The sequence below is a fragment of the Myripristis murdjan genome, chromosome 10, assembly GCF_902150065.1.
Source record: "Myripristis murdjan chromosome 10, fMyrMur1.1, whole genome shotgun sequence".
NCBI lineage: Eukaryota > Metazoa > Chordata > Actinopteri > Holocentriformes > Holocentridae > Myripristis > Myripristis murdjan.
The window spans coordinates 21,429,189-21,445,440 of record NC_043989.1 but is presented as its reverse complement, the minus strand read 5'-3'; the positions used below and the strand labels follow the sequence as shown (position 1 = coordinate 21,445,440).

Genomic DNA, 16,252 nt, shown 5'->3' with positions numbered 1-16,252 from the left:
AAGAATATTGGATATCTGACCAAGCTGATATTACACTCTCCATCCCAGGACAGGGACTGTAACATGGCACCGGTGCAGCACAGTTCTGTCAACAGCTCCCTAACATGCACATACAACTAAAATCCTGGACTTTTAGACCTTCCTTTGTTTGTTTTGAGGTGAGAAGTTTTTGTGAGCCTCTTGGGCACAAGTTTTGTAGGCTGCGTCTCCTCTTTCTGGTTTGATCATTGAATTTTAATAGATTTTTTTTATCACCTTTTATTCTATGTTTTATTAATGCGCTCCAAATAAATAAACTAAAATTAAATAAACCAGTGAACAACATTGGCTGTTTTCTATGCAGGCAATATTATCAGCGCTCGATGCTCTCGCTCTCTGAGACAGTTTCATTGCATGATATTGCGATGTTTATTGCAGTTTGTAATAATGACAAAGAAGTTTTCGTCAGAGTACTTACGGATTACCAAAGCACGCCAGCCGAATGTGAATGAAACGGAATGCATTTGCAGTGACATTCCAAGGCATGATGGTGCAGACGGAGCCTCAGTATTTATGTCGGGAAAATAATAGGAGAGGAACAAGCTTCGCTCAGTGTTTTGTTATTCTCTTTGCAGTGAGTTGAAAGGGGTTTACCACTAATTCACACTGCAGTGGTCTTTTGACTAGAGGGCCACTCCTCTTAGATGTCACAGTTCAGTGTTCAGCCATGCTGTGAAACTGGATCAGGGCCACATTCGCTTTGGACTGAAGCCAGAGTCACACTGCTGTCAGCTAGAGTCGCTGTCCAAGCTGAAGTTGCAATCACTAAGTAGAACTTGCAATCAATAAGAACCCATATCTAAAGATTTATATAACACACACACATACACAAACACACACCTAGGCTCTTCTTGGCCCCGGTCTAATTTCAGCGGACAGGAGAGTCACATGAACTTCCTCCTCAGACATTTCTAATCAGCATTTGGCACGGTCATCATTAGCATATGTAAGTGCATTTGCATATGCAGCCGGCACTACGGAGACACTCTGTAAAGCTGTTTGATAATTGAAGTCTGTGTGAAATGTGTGTAGCACCGCGGCGCCCTGTGTGTGTGTTTGCGTGACAGATGGTTTGGCGAGGACGCGAGTCTCTACTGAGCAATTCTGGAAAGCTACAGAGGAGAAGAAAGCACAGCAAAACAGGCTGGGGGCTAGTTACAGCGGCATGGTTTTCACTGCCTCTTAAAAAGCTCTTTTATTGCAACAGTTGTGGGACACTCTTTTATTAGCCTATTTTAGCATGTGAAGTTGCACAGTGAAATTATCCCCAACAAAGGCGCAGTATTCTGAAACTGCTTGAATTTAAATCATAATTTTCAGCTGGCATGAACACTACAGAGACAGTATTGATTCTCCTCAGGGAAACGCAAATACTACTGATGCAAAATCCAACATTACACTTGAACGTTGGTGACACATCTTGCATTTCTGGGCCAATTTTGTTGTTGTCTTTTTTCCTTCTTCCAATGAAATAACTGGCCAAACTTAGAGATTGTGAAATCACATTTTTTTAATTTGCAGCACAGCGACAACGGCGTTTGATTTTCTGAAGACATCAGCAGTAAACGCCAGGTTTCTGCATCATTGCCTCAGAATCTAAGTGCAAGCTCCTTCCTAGACTCACCGTTTTGCACCGAAATTCAATTATACTGGCAGAAATTCAGCACAGACTTCTCCAGCAACAATAGCCTCAGCAGACCAGCCTGTAATGCAGTCACGGCTCAAGGCTTCGTGGATGTGTGGCTGGTACCAACATAAACTGATGACATAAGACTTGGTGTGCAAAGAGTGCCAACTTTTACTTAACTTTACTTTTACTTTTACTGATTGTTAGACTGTTAAACTGACATTTCTAGTACAGTGTTCGAGTACAGTGTTTTAAGAGAACTTTGTTACATGTTATCTTTTCCATGCACTTCTAAAATGATGAGAAGACACACAAACTAGATTCTTTTAACTGGAAAAAATAGAAACTACAAACCAAAATGCACAAAGTAAAGCCAGATTTCTCCTCTCTGCTGACTGACTGCTCAGTGTGAATGGCTCTTCAATCTGTCAATCTGTCCACAAAATCTGTTCTCTGAAATCTAGCCGACCACAGTCCTACTTCAAAATGTATTTATCTAAAAAAAAAATACTCAGCTGACAACAACGTGGAATCTGCATGTCTGTCATGCCTCAGATCTGAACGCAAGTGCAGACACTAAGGAGGCAGGTTAAAGGTGTAACCAAGGAATTTATTTGACAACAGATTAGGGATGGTGAGGCGGTGGCTGGCTGAGGTCGTGGGCAGAGGAGTGGGGAATTTGGAGAGGGAGGGCCGGCTCAGAGAGTGTGCAGGAGAATCCGGGGGGGCGAGCAGGCTGGGAGGTGAGATGGGCAGAAGGAACAGGAGTCGGACAGCCAGACAAACAGGCAAACAAACAGAACCGGCAGACGAAGTGGCTGGAGAATCAGACCCTGACCAAGACTGAAAGTCAATACGCATTGGTCCGTTTAGCCTTGCTCAAGTAATAAATTCTTTTGCTTCATTCAAACTTCAACTTCAACAAAGTGCCTTCGTTTTTTCTATGTTCGTCTGCATCAGCTAAAGACTTTTATCCAGCAAGACGTCCAGGATTGTGCTTCTAAATGGACTTTCACCTGCCCCACTAAAGAGCACCTGCCATATGAGCCACTAGAGCAATGCAGCGCTTCCTTCTCCCTTTATAATCTTTACTGGGGAATTTGACACAAGGTCGCATGGCTAGAAGCGTTCCGCCGGATGAACCGTGGGATTAGCAACGATCCACAGCAAAAGACGGGGAAAAAAAATAAATAAATCAGAGCACAACAGTGACTGAAAGCTGAAAATAAGCTCAAGCTGAAAATAAGCAGGAAATAAACACACTCGCACAGCAGACAGGTATCACGGAGGAGGAGTCGTGACACTGAGAACCACGTAGACTCAATCAAATTACGTGCTTATTCCCGTGTCCTCACTTAAACCAACGCTCAGAAATTTTGTAGTGCACCTTTAAAAGTACCTAAAAAGTCCTGCATTCGACATGTTACTCTGATGAAAGTATTAGCAGTAAATTGTTTGTAAGTAAAAGTTAAGTCTTTAAAAGTTAGTGTAGTAACCTGATAAAATACAATACACACATACACAGTACAAATCACACAAAAAGCTACTCATTTACAGGAATGGGCGTGAATGTTATTATTTTTTTCTGCCTTTGCATGTGATATTATACAGTGAATATAGCTGCAGGTGGATTTATAAATGCTGGTGTTAATGCTGCCACTGATACTACATATGAAAATGGTACCACTGATGGCAGATGCAGATCTACCATGTTGCTGCTATGGTAATATTCATGCTACTCATGGAAATGGAAATATTATTGATGATTGTTCACCACTGATGGCAGCTCTAATGACTCCGGTGGTTATCTGCAACTTCCTGAAACCCCCGATTCACCATCCATCTGCATCTCTGACCTCATTTATTCTGCGAGTTGCGCGCATCTTCTCCAGCTGAACCTGCCTCACAGACATCGGGATCAAAGTGAGATTGGTAGTAGTGAGTTAGTCATCCTTTATTCAGCTGTGGTAATATCTGGAGCAGGGAAGAAAACACATCAGTGGAGGGAGCCTCGCTTTAACTCCTCTCTGCTTTGGTGTTCTCATACCTTTCATCTTCCACCTCTTTTTACCTCTCTCTCCCCTCCCCACCTTTTCCTCCTACAGCCCCAGTGGGCCCCATACCTCGTTCCCATTCCTGTCTTATGCACTCCCACCTATTTTTTCGTTTTTTCTTCTTGTGTGTGTGTGTGTGTGTGTGCGCTCCAGGCCCTTGCCCTTTATCATTCCCATCTCTCTGCTCCATCTTCTCCCCCTGCTCTCTTTCCTGCCAAACGCTCTTTGCTCTTCTGTCTGTCACTCATCCTCAGTCGTGGTTTGATTCACAATCTGTTGCGCTCGACGATGTCTCTGCCCCGCCGTGCGCTGAGGTCACTGCTAACTGCGATGCGATGCGATGCCAGCTCGAGTTCAGCGGGCTTTGCTGGCACGATAGTTCACCTGTTGCATAAGGGGCATAAGAGCAGATTCAAGGCAATGAAGAAAACTAACCAAGATCATGACTGTTAACCAAGTAATCAATAAACAAAATAACCATTATTTAAAAAAGTTAACTCAATGCAATTTGAGAAAACTACCATACCATAGTAAGATATAAAATAAGAGGTTGTTTAGTACAGACTGAACAAGGCTTCCACTGGCTAATAGCTCAAATAAATAAATAAATAGGTAACACTTTACAATAAGAGTACAACAATTAATGTTAGTTAATGCCGTAATAAACATTAAGTAACAGGTAATAAACATTAAGTAACAGTTAACTAACCGTTAACTAATGTGTCTAAGAATCATGTACTAATGCTGTTCATGCCAAGGTATTAATTTATATGTTATTTAAGGGTTATTGTAGATATTATTAACATTAGTAAATGCCATAATAATCATTAACTAACAGTTAATTGACCATTACGGAATTAACTAACGTTAATTGTTGTACTCTTATTGTAAAGTGTTACCAATAAATAAATAAATAAATAAATGTTAAATTACAATAAAAAAAAAAATCAAACTGCAAATCGATGTAAAACTTGATAAGTATATTATATTTTTGTTCATATGTCTATTATTCTTTGGGTTTCTGGATGGTGTCTCAGTCAAACGGGGTCAGTGTGATGACGATGGGTTTGGGAGGAAGGTGGCCGGGGGAGGGGGGGTGGGGGGTTGCCGGTGTAGCAGCTTGGCGTCAGGTGTGGTGTGGTTCGCCATCGGTAACATAAAAGCATTTGCAACACTCTCAGCCTCACACTCAAATGCAAATTAATTGGGCACGGAGAAGAATGGGGCAGCGGCGTAATGGTATGTGGGGAGCAGCGCCTGGGCCGTTCACAATTTTTACACTCACATCCGACTCCGCTGAAGCTAATGCCAGTGAATAGGGAGGCGAATCTGAAGAGGAATGGGAAGTAAATTGAAATTCAAAGGTTTTAGCCAAACAGAAGGAAACAGAGAGATGGAATTGTAACACACCAGGCGTAGGCACTTCTGCATGGGAGCATGGCACATGGAAGCATTTTATACATGCATTTATGCTAGTAGACTCCATCTCTCTCTCTTTCTATGTGTGTGTGTGTGTGTGTGTGTGTGTTTTGTTGGCCACCTGCTGTTTGGAGAGCCGGTTGAAACAGCAGTCGTGGTGCCTGACTCTGAACATCACTGTTTGAACTAAAATGCCAGCTGCTACAAACCCCCCCACTGCTTCACCCACCCCCCTCACACAGGCACACACAGATGCACACACACACTTACACACATCCAGGAACTCACACACACTGCTTCCTGCTAAGTGGATCATCAAAGAATCAAAGGCGGCCGATGTTTGAATTAGCCTTCCAGTCTTTATTCACACAGGCCCGACTTGGTGGCGCTCCCGATGATAAAGTGTGCCACAGACTGCATGGAAGAGTGCGGCTGTGACGGGTTACACTGCTGGTATGAATCATTCTGCGCTGTATCTCTTTTCTCGTCTTTTTTTTTCTCTCTCTGTGTGTTGTTGTGGAATAAAGAGATAGTCAGAAAGAGAGAGAAAGAGAGAGAGAGAGAGGTGAGTGATGGAGAGCAGAGGTGCAAAAGCAAGATTAAAGAGCGAAAGCAGAGAGAAGGATGAAAGAGAGATTGGTGAGGGGGGAAAAGTAGAAGGGAATGGGTAGTAGGGGGCGGGATTGGAGCGGGAGAAGCGTAGTAACGAGTTTTGTGTGTGTGTGAGTGTGTGTGTGTGTGTGTGTGTGTTTGTGCTTGTAGGCACATCTAACAGGAGAGGTGTGCTGTGTCATAATGTAGCAGAACACTAAACCACTGAAATGAAAAGTACACAGAATCGAGCTGCCACGCACTTCTACACACACACACACACTCATACACACACATACATAAATATCTCACAGTAACATAGTGATTCCGTACTTTCCATAGGCTTAAGGCTGACTCAGTATGTATAACGCTGCTCTTGTCTTTTCTATCTCCTCCCTCTTCACGCCCTTCTTCCCTTCCCTCTCCCTCTCGTTTTATTATTTTCCCTTTTCATCTCCTGCCTCATCCTTCTTTCTGTCTCATAACCTCCCTTCCTTCTCTCTTTCTTTAATTCCCTCATTCATTCGTTCCTATCTTCTTCACCTCCTTCATTTTTTTCCCCGCTCCTGCTTTCCGGGAATCCAGAGAAAGGTAAATGCCCGCCGTGGTGTGTCACAGTGTAATCGTGTCTCTCCATTGTTTCCAGTAAACGTTGTGTGAAGCCCTCCATCCCACGTGCTGTCACATCTGTCTTTTTGTATGTGTGTGTGTGTGTATGTGTGTGTGTGTGTGTGTGTGTGTGTGTGGCTACGGGTTCGCCCAGAGTCACTGTTGCCCTTTAAAGGAATGCAGCGAAGAACTGAAGGTCTAAATCACTGATGTTCAATCATCAGCGAGCCAGACTGGCCATGGGCTATTTCCTATCAAGAGTTGCACGGCGTTTTATGGCATTTTGATCCCCGAGAGACTGTGCAGACATCATAAAATAACCATTTATAGTGGCGAGGCAAGGCCACTCATGCAGCTTTGGTGACACGCCGCTCAAATGTCCCTGAACAAAGCGCCCTGAATGCATGCACACACCTAGGGCGAAGCATACACACTCACACACACACACATATACACACATACACACACCTCCTGTCGCATTTTCCATCCCGGCCACAGGCGGGGAGTACTATCGACCCAAAGTGTGTGAGCACACAATTAAGCAGAGGAGACAGGGCGGATAATGGACTCATAAACACAGAGCTCGCTGTGATAAATGCAGGCTGTGTTTTGCCATATTTTTGTTTGTGTGTGTGCAGTTGGTATGTGTGTGTGTGTGTGTGTGTGTGTGTGTGATTGAAAGCGTGGAGCTGCATCTGGTGACATCGCTGTCCAGTTGGCTTCTCTGCATGCCTCCACTCTCCCCTTCCACTCCTCCCTTATCTGGTTACTGCATCACTTCATTCCTCTGGATGGAAGGGCGTTCTCCTGCTGTTCGTCCTACCTGTTGATGAGGAAAAGGCGGGGTGTGTCCACTTCTTGGTGTGTGTGTGTGTGTGTATGCGTGTGTGTTTATGCATGCTTCCATTTGTGTGTGAGTACATCCCAGCTGTACTCGCGTGTCATCTCCCGCTTACTCTGAGAGTTAAGTTCCCATCTCCGCAGATCTTCCTTCTTGTAAGTCTTACCCTCCTCCTTGTCGTTCTCTCTTAAGCTCTCAGCACGCCATTTCCTCAGGCACCGGGTCACACATCTGCCTGCCTGTATGCATGTATTTATCAGTGTGTGTGTGTGTGTGTGTGTGTGTGTGTGTGTGTGTGTGTGTGTGTCTGTCACTGTAGCCAAAAGTGGTAATGAACATCCACAATTAAAGAGAGGAAAACTGTCGTCTGTTGTCACGGCAGCGCATTTCTATATGTTAAAGAGGCGTTAAGTAATCTGTGACTTTCATCAGGTTTGATTGGCGACCGAGAAATTGCAACTGCATCGGCGGTGGTGTTTAATTAGAGACACACTTCAGTGAGTTCATGACTTCAGTCGTTTTTGAAAGTCATCCCGAAACAGTTCATCTCGGAAAGTGATGTCTGATTACCTCACCAATCACGGTGGATCTCACATGTGCCGCAGGTTGATCACGGCCTGCATTGGCTGCTGTCTATAATAAGTTGTTACCCCTATAAAAAAAAAATATATGATTTGCTTGTCAAGATGTATTTGAAACAAAGATGTTCTTTACGAAAGATGACGCATTACAAGCCATGCCAATGGTCTGAAATGGGATACACATCCTGTCTCCAAAGTTGCCGCGGTTTTGGAAGTGTTATCAGATATCAAGCCAGTATAACTTCATATTAGTAATAATATTCTCATTTTCCCGTCCAAAAACAGTTAAATAAAAAATAACAATAGCATTATTAAGCAAAGAAACACAAGTTCTCTTTCAGTTTTAACTATTATTGCAGGATTTGAAAAAATGCCAGTTTAGTTTCAAAATGTTCAGAGGTTTGTGTCTTGTGCTCACGTTCATTTCTCCCACTGGAGTGAGCCGACTCAGGACACTTCAGTCTCCTGAAGGGGCGGGGCAGTGATGAAACCCACCTGTCTCCCTCTGAACTGTCTCTGTTTGAAATCACTGGGAGAAGTGTGGTTACAGCTGCTGCACAGGTCGGACCCATTTTGACTGAGCTTGTCATTGTACAGATAATCATACATCACTGAACTGTTTCAGGAGGATTTTCAAAAGCACCGAGGTCATTAAGGGACATTCAGCAGAAACACTTAAGTCATATTTTCACAATAGAGAAAAGGAAGATAGCTAATTGGAGCAGAAATCTGACAGAAATGTCTCTCAAAGAGGTAATTATCATGATGCAAAAAGCTGTAATAATACGGCTTTGTCATTTGCTTTGCTTGGCTTGACAACGAAATGTCTTGCAACGCCAGTTGCTCGCTCATAGCACCAGCTCTCCATTGTTGAAATGAAACCAGACAGGGGGAGGAGACTGGGAGGATTTGGTGCAAAACAGAGCTCAGACTGGAAATTGGGCTTTGAAAGTGAGAAATCTGAGCTGCTTGTGAAGTGATTGTCGATGACGCATCCTCCCCCTGCAGATATATTATGGATATTTATACTGTAGGCTAGTAAAAATCTACTAAAAATCTACTAAAAATCCCCCCATTCAGTGGATTCCAGTGTATTTCGAGTCTCTCAGAAAGCTGCACTGACCTTTATGCGATGCATCAAGTCTGTCAAGGTAAACACATTACAAACGCATTATAAATTCATGTATGATGATTCATGTGTTCTCTCCATGCTGCAGGGACTTTGCCTATGTGGCGAGAGACAAAAACACGCGGGTGCTGAAGTGCCACGTGTTCCGATGTGATACCCCCGCTGCAGCCATCGCCACGAGTCTCCACGAAATCTGCTCCAAGGTGGGTTTCATTGCCATCAGTGCCTCCACACCACTGGGCTTTTCCTCTGCACCGAAACAAGCTGTCAGGCCGCGAACACGATGACTGTCAAAGAGGGAAAAAAAATGCTATTGTTTCTTTCACCATCTTACATTTCATCCATTTAGCTGATGCAGTTATCCAGAACAACTTAGAAAGAGGGCCACAGTTAAATAAGTTCAAGTACTAAGCCAAGATAGAAGGGACCTTTCAGAGCACCTATAGTAAGTAGAGGAGATAAGACTTTGTAGGGAAGGTTTGTGAAGTATTTCTTGATGAGTTCACTATGTGTGTGTGTGTGTGTGAGAGAGAGAGAGAGAGAGAGAGGAGAGAGAGTGGTGGCCATGTTTTAACCCACTAAGGGACAGGGGAGTCACAGGACCTTAAAGGTGTGAAGCTGCAGCAAAAATCCAAGTCACGCACTTCACTCCTACAGTGGCCATCTTATATCACCATCTACACACACACACTCACACACACACACACACACATAAATGCTCACAGCCTTCCTATTTGCTCCGTATACACAGAGAAGCAAAGCTGAGTCCCAAGGCCACCGGTGACCTTGTAAAGGACAACACGAACTGGAGCGGCGGCTCTGCTCTTATAGAGGCATGCTGACCCAATTAGAAAGAATGTTAAATTGCATTATCTCCTTTAATTTCTTCTCTTCTCACCCCGAATTAAAGGAAGACTGTTTGTTAATGTGTGTGTGTGTGTGTGTGACCCTGACACCTCACGCCGCCTATTTTAAACAGAAGTCTCTCGCCACTGCAGCAGAGAAACTTGGTGACCTGAGTCCTGCCAGCTGCGCAGCACACCGTGCCTGTGTTTCCTCCGTGTGTGTGTGTGCGCTTGTGTGTGAGTGTGTGCATGCACGCACCGACTCGCATGATCCCCTGTGAGCAGAGTTGCCGACTCACCACAGACTTTGATTAATGACACCCACAATTAATCAACTATCTGTAGCAGGAGGAGAGTGCAGTGGCACGGTGCAGGGGCCATGCAGGCTGTTCGGCAGCCCCGGCAGAGCCACTGCAGAGGAGCAGAGGCAGGGCACGAAGCAGAGGGACACACGGGGATTTTGGGAATTTCAAATTTGAATTTCAACATCAAGCTGTTGACTTAGCTGTTGTTTATTTGCTTCGGCTCTCCACTTTGTAGTTCCGTTGCTGAAAATTAGCACTTGGCTGTTCATTTGTGAGACGGTCTAAGCCGCGGGGCGCACATACAGCAAATCCACCTTTCCTTATGCATCACTAAGCCCTCCTTGTGTCTTGTCTCGACCCTCCCACCCTTCTGCACTTTCCACCCGTCACCTCTCTTTTTTTCTCTACACCCTCCCTCCTTCCCTGCTTCTTTTCTCCCCTGTTTATCTTCCTCTTCCACTGCCTCCTCTCCCTCATTTCCTCCCTCTCTTTCCATGTTTTCCCTTCCTCTCCCTCCTTTTTCTCTGCCCTCGTCTAGATTATGGCTGAAAGGAAAAGTGCCAAGGCTGCAGCTGGCAGCTCCTCCCAGACAGGCTCCGATGTACCCCTACAAGGTACACACACGCACACACACACGCACATCCTTTACTTTGAGTGTCATTTTTGTGTAGTTTTCTCTTCAGGGAATCGGATTTGTCAGACGCACACTATCTCCACTGCTATGGCTTCTTGTCTCGTATTATAGCATCCCTCCACATTCGAGGCTATACATTAAAAAGGAAAACGACCTTATCGACTCAGGAGTGACTGTGAACATTTGTTAATGGAAGAGATAGCGGTGTTTGCTTCACTTACGCACAGATACTGCTGACTGCAGGACAACTCCTCACTGTACAGTCGCTGAGCTTTATCCTCGCCGCGCTAATTCTATTCACACTTTTCCCATTTCACTAAGTCCCACTGCATGCTCCTCTCAGTCCCGAGTAATTATAGGAAGAAAGAGGGAAAGGAGAGTGAGCACAAATCATCCTTTCCTATAACTTCAGCTGGTGTGTATCTGCTGACTGCGGGGGAAAGACGCTCCGGCATCAGAATATAAAAGAACTGTATCGGCTCTTCGCTTACCGAGGCAGTCGACCTCATTAAAACCCAATTAGTGTGTCTTTGAGGCAAGGCCTGGCGCTCCACAGCCCTCATGCCAACCTCAGGATCAAAGAATTCAGCGGGGAAACATCTCTCGCATCGTTACAGCTATCACACAGCTGAACTCGTGCTCTTTTTAAACTAAAAAAGTACCCAATGAGAAGAGGCAGACCACAGATTCGCCCTCATCCGTGTTTGCATTGGTTCAAATCTGGTCCGTGCCACGCTGTCGCGCCTGGACTGCATGTTAACAGGCGGGAGGGGAGAGAGGGGGGCGGGGTGGCTGGGCGTGCAATCCCATGTCCGGCCCCGTCCCAAAGCATGCGAGGAGATTAGCTCTGAAAGACTGTGGAACCAAAGCCGGCACCAGAATAAAAGCCGGCTGTATCCTGTGCTTTTGTCCTCTCATATCTGTCCCTGTTTGAATCACTGAGCTCTTTTTTTTATAAAACGGATCAAAGTGTGAAAAAACGCTCTCGCTATTCACCGCTCAAGTGTGTAACCGTTTTCACAGCTTCGGGATACTGAATGCGCAAAATATTATGTACACTGGCTCTTTTCAGGAAGTGTGCTGATGAAGTCAGCCCAGGTAAAAGCCATTATGGCTTATTGATCTCCCTTACTGGAATCTATGCCATTCTCAAAGGAGGAGGTGTAGATTATAAGAAGTAGACCAATTAGAGAGGGATTTTTAAGCTCTGAAATTATTTAGATGTGGATTGGGCTGAACGGCGGTGGAAGTTAGAGGCAGATGCCCTTAATATTTTATATATACAGTGTGGGCTTTGAACTCAGAAATGTGTTATTCATATTTAAATTATCCACCCAAAAAGCCCACGCCTGTTTTGGTGATCTTTTGGCATCTGCCTTTTCCTCAAATCTACTCAACATTTTGTTCAAACCTAACGGTGCATGAGAATTCATAACACTGAAATGCATTGTGTCTGACCTGGAATGCCCTGAGCTGATTGTGCCAGTTCAACAATATTATGAACATTTCACTCTGACGGTCCCAGTAATAACTATGGATTTAGGATTGTAACGGGACGAGTCTTCATTTGCAAAAATCTCCAGCGACGAGCGACACAGCGAAGAACGTTCACAGTCGTACAATAGGCAGGTCACATGAGGTCATGTGACCTTTCCACAGGCTGGAGAAAATGTAATGAGCAAAGCACTTTTATATAGAGCCACAAGACACTGGAATCATATTCATCATACGCTATTCATCATGAGCCAGGCACCAAGACATTTTTAAAGCTTTATTTAACCTTTTAATTCGGTTTGGTTTCTTTCTTTCTTTCTTTCGCTCTTTTTTAGATGAATAATTTCATGTATGTAATGTGAGTGTCCTTTAAGTATTATATTTTGTTCATAATTGTGATTGCTCTTTTATTTATATGGTCCACATTCTAAGAGGAAAATAAAACTCAACTGTGCACTTTAGCATTTTAACAACATTTTGAAGAGTGGTTAGGGTTTATTTTTCTTGCAAGAAATCATCTCAAGCTCATAAGGCTACAGTGATTGTGTGACACGTTAATAGTGACCTCAGGCCTCCTCGTGCAAAATGGACACTGTTGAGTTTTCATCTGGAAAGCCGCCGCTCTCTGAAATTCTGCCTGCCTGCGTTAATGTTTGTTTTTCAAGCCCTAATCAAATCAGCAGCATCCTAAAATATTAAAATATTCACAAGTATTTGTTTATTTCTCTAGCTGAAGCCAATTATCATGTGTGAACCTTCTCTTTGGAAACTTTGACTCAGATGTCCTTGTGTGATGAGATTCCCTGTGGGGCGGCCTCTGTGTGCGTGCGCGCGTGTGTGTGTGCATGTGTGTGTGTGTGTGTGTATGTGTGTTTCTCCACAGAGTTTCCCATGCCAAAGACAGAGCTGGTGCAGAAGTTCCATGTGCTCTACCTCGGCATGACTTCTGTGTCTCGCCCCATAGGTAAAACCAAAACGACGATCTATATTTTATCCCTGAAAGCAAACTTTTTCTTTTCACCCCTATCGACTACACACAGTCACCTCAACAGTAGCTATCGGCCTTTTTACACACACTATCACACAATATCACATGTAAAAAATTCCTCTCTTAATGTCTTACCAGTGAAACATTGCTGTTTTTGTTTGTTTTTTTGTTTTTTTCCCAGGTATGGACATCATCAACGGGGCCATAGACAGCCTCCTGTCCTCCACAGGTAAAGAGGACTGGACTCCTGTCATCCTGAGTGTTGCTGACGCCACCGTCGCCGTCATCAAGGAGAAGGCAAGGCCCATATTTTGTCCAGGAATAACTCATACAAGAGGTGTGTTTGCTTGTTGCTGATCAGAGGGGATTGTGCTCACACTCCTATTGGCTGTCTGAACAGGAGGAGGAAGAGGAGGTGTTGGTGGAGTGTCGCGTGCGTTTCTTGTCCTTCATGGGCGTGGGGCGGGACGTGCACACGTTTGCCTTCATAATGGACTCTGGGAACCAGCACTTCCAGTGTCATGTCTTCTGGTGTGAGCCCAACGCAGGCAGCGTGTCCGAGGCTGTGCAGGCAGCGTGTGTGGTGAGCGCATATTGATCAACTCAGTGCTGTTTTGTAGGCCTGGGAGTCGATAGTTCAATTGGACAAAATGGATAAATTCTTCATTTCCACGCATTGGGAATCTGGAGTCATCTCTGTGGAGTCTCTTCCATACAGCTGAATTCCAGAAATGCACGTTCCCCATATACATATTTAAAGCTTGCGCAGGAAAGTTTTGGAGGACTTGGCAAGAATTTGAAAGTAAACTGCAATCTAAACCCAACGCCTCCCTCTCTGTCCCCACCAGGCTATTTTGATTGGTGAGATGTGAGCAAGAATTTGAAAATATGGAACAACAACCACCAAAAAATCCCAAGAGTTTGTGGCTCAAGTTTCATCAAATCTCCCTCCAGCATTCTGACTGTTGCTCAGCAAACTTGAGCCAAGACCCTCGACTTCCCATAAGAATTGAAATAGTCAGTTTTCTCTGAGTATTTTACATTTCTTAAAAAAAAAAAGAAAGAAAGAAAGAAAGAAAGAAAGAAAAAGAAGCTTTTCTTTCGTGTTATCGTTGCTTTTCTCATTTTTTTGCACTGCCTTGTTTCTCTGCTCAAACCTCTCGGCAGATTTATTTTTATTGTCAATATTTGTTTTACAAGATCTGCCTGCATGTTCGAAACTGGTGTTTGGAATCAAGAAAAATGAATGAAATCGACTCAAAAACATGGGATCAGAACCAATTCCAGAACTTTTGACCCTCAATGAGCATTTTGTTTCATTATTTTATTCTTTAATATGTTACATTATTATGTTGCAATGCTTAAAGGAGTTTTGTATTCAGTAAATGAATAAATGCACCCACACACACAGTGACATACTGCTGGCCTGATTGTTACAGTCTAAAAGCTAAATGAAAACACAGCACATTGTCTAACATTTTGGTCCTCTTCCTCAGCTGCGGTATCAGAAGTGTCTGGTGGCTCGCCCCCCCTCCCAGCGCGCCGGCTCCTCCTCCTCACCATCCTCCGACTCGGTGACGCGCCGAGTGACCACCAGTGTGAAGCGCGGCGTCCAGTCTCTCATAGACACTCTGAAACCCAAGAAACAGTCGTCGGAACTGCCCCAGCAATGACCGTCACCACTGACCACACCGCCCCCAGCCGACGCCTGGACGCCACTCACACTATCGCCACGACAACACCTAATCAATACCAGCCATGGTAACCAACGATGTACATATATGTTAGCGAACACCACCGCAGACAAAAGGAAGGAGGGCATTCCTCAAGTATGCCTGATGATGAATATATATATAAAAAAAGCAAACTTATCTGTTTCGAGAGGAGGAATGGGGAAGCTGCAGTGTGGGAAGATGCTGTCAGCTGGTGTCACTGGTTGAACTTTGACCTTCGAGCGCTGCTGTGCCCAAGTGGAACCTGCCTGCTGGCTTTATTGGCCCTCATGTGGAGTTTTAATAGGATGGGCTGTATGGATTATCTGATCAGGTACGCCTTGCAAACAGGATACAGGATGAAACCGAAGAAAAATGATCAAATGTCTACTTCAAATGTCTACTGTATGGAACCCCTCAACGGCTTCCTCAAATCTTGTTTTTTTTTTTTCATGATATGTCCCTCTTGTTAAACCTTCAGCGGCACAATAAGAGCTTCTGGACTGTACCCATGGCAAACTACGGTAGCCTTCCAGGACCAGACCGACAGGCGTCTAAGGAGTCTGTACTGCTGATGTGTTAAGAAAACAGTTTTGTGGGAAAAAAAAAAAGCCACCAAAGCAAGGCGGAGAAGACTACTGACCAGTCAACAGCCTCCAGCTGCTCACCAAATGTACCAGTAATCCCTCCGATGTTTGACAAACATCACATGGACAAAAACTAATATCTCCTTTGAGGAGGAGTGATCTGATTGTAATAATGAAGTGTATGTAAATGATTGTATGTAATGAGAGAGGAGTTCGGGCAGACACCTGGCGGATATGAGGGAGAGATGAGCCTTTGGTTTCGGTAAAAGGGACAGATGTGGGTATTGGTCTTGCATGTTATCTTGATGGGATATGTATTATCTTGAGTTAATAAGGGTCTGGGTTAGACGAGTGTGGGTGGACGAACACACAAGAATAGATGCTCTCAGCACAATTCAGCTCCACTTGACCATTACTACATTTACACAGGCACAAACATCGGACAAGTCAAAGTAAAAGGTTAGCCCTTACCCCTGTCACTAACTACGATTTAGGAATGTGAGTCAGTACTATTTTGAATTCTTCAGTGAATGATTGACAGATCTCTCAATAGGAGGACTAACAACTTCAATGTGTTTTGAAGCGTCAAGATTGTACTATTTGAAAACACTAAAGTAATTTGAGATTTAGTAGCTCAAGAATGTTAAAACTTAATTTCCAACTTGAAGACAAATTCCTCAGGAATCCTCATGTGTATAAACCTAAAATTTCTATGGTAAAAAAAAAAAAAATCGAGCTAGGGGCTTGAAGTCTGTGGCAGATGTGATGCACTTGTGGCTGTATGAACAGTGGTACAC

General features: G+C 44.2%; 1 protein-coding gene across 3 annotated transcripts in view; it reads left to right on the top strand.

Moving 5' to 3' along the window:
• Positions 1 to 16,186, top strand: part of apbb2a (amyloid beta (A4) precursor protein-binding, family B, member 2a) — a 36,996-nt gene extending 20,810 nt beyond the window's left edge. For 2 of the 3 annotated variants that reach the window (XM_030061807.1, XM_030061809.1), the window contains 7 exons: positions 6,316 to 6,321; positions 8,979 to 9,093; positions 10,579 to 10,654; positions 13,052 to 13,132; positions 13,338 to 13,453; positions 13,557 to 13,739; positions 14,653 to 16,186. In XM_030061807.1, coding sequence (XP_029917667.1) covers positions 6,316 to 6,321; positions 8,979 to 9,093; positions 10,579 to 10,654; positions 13,052 to 13,132; positions 13,338 to 13,453; positions 13,557 to 13,739; positions 14,653 to 14,829 — 754 coding nt within the window. In that variant the 3' untranslated portion in view covers positions 14,830 to 16,186. The remainder of the gene's footprint in view (positions 1 to 6,315; positions 6,322 to 8,978; positions 9,094 to 10,578; positions 10,655 to 13,051; positions 13,133 to 13,337; positions 13,454 to 13,556; positions 13,740 to 14,652) is intronic. The other variant, XM_030061808.1, reaches the window with a different exon arrangement.
• Positions 16,187 to 16,252: the final 66 nt, after the last annotated feature.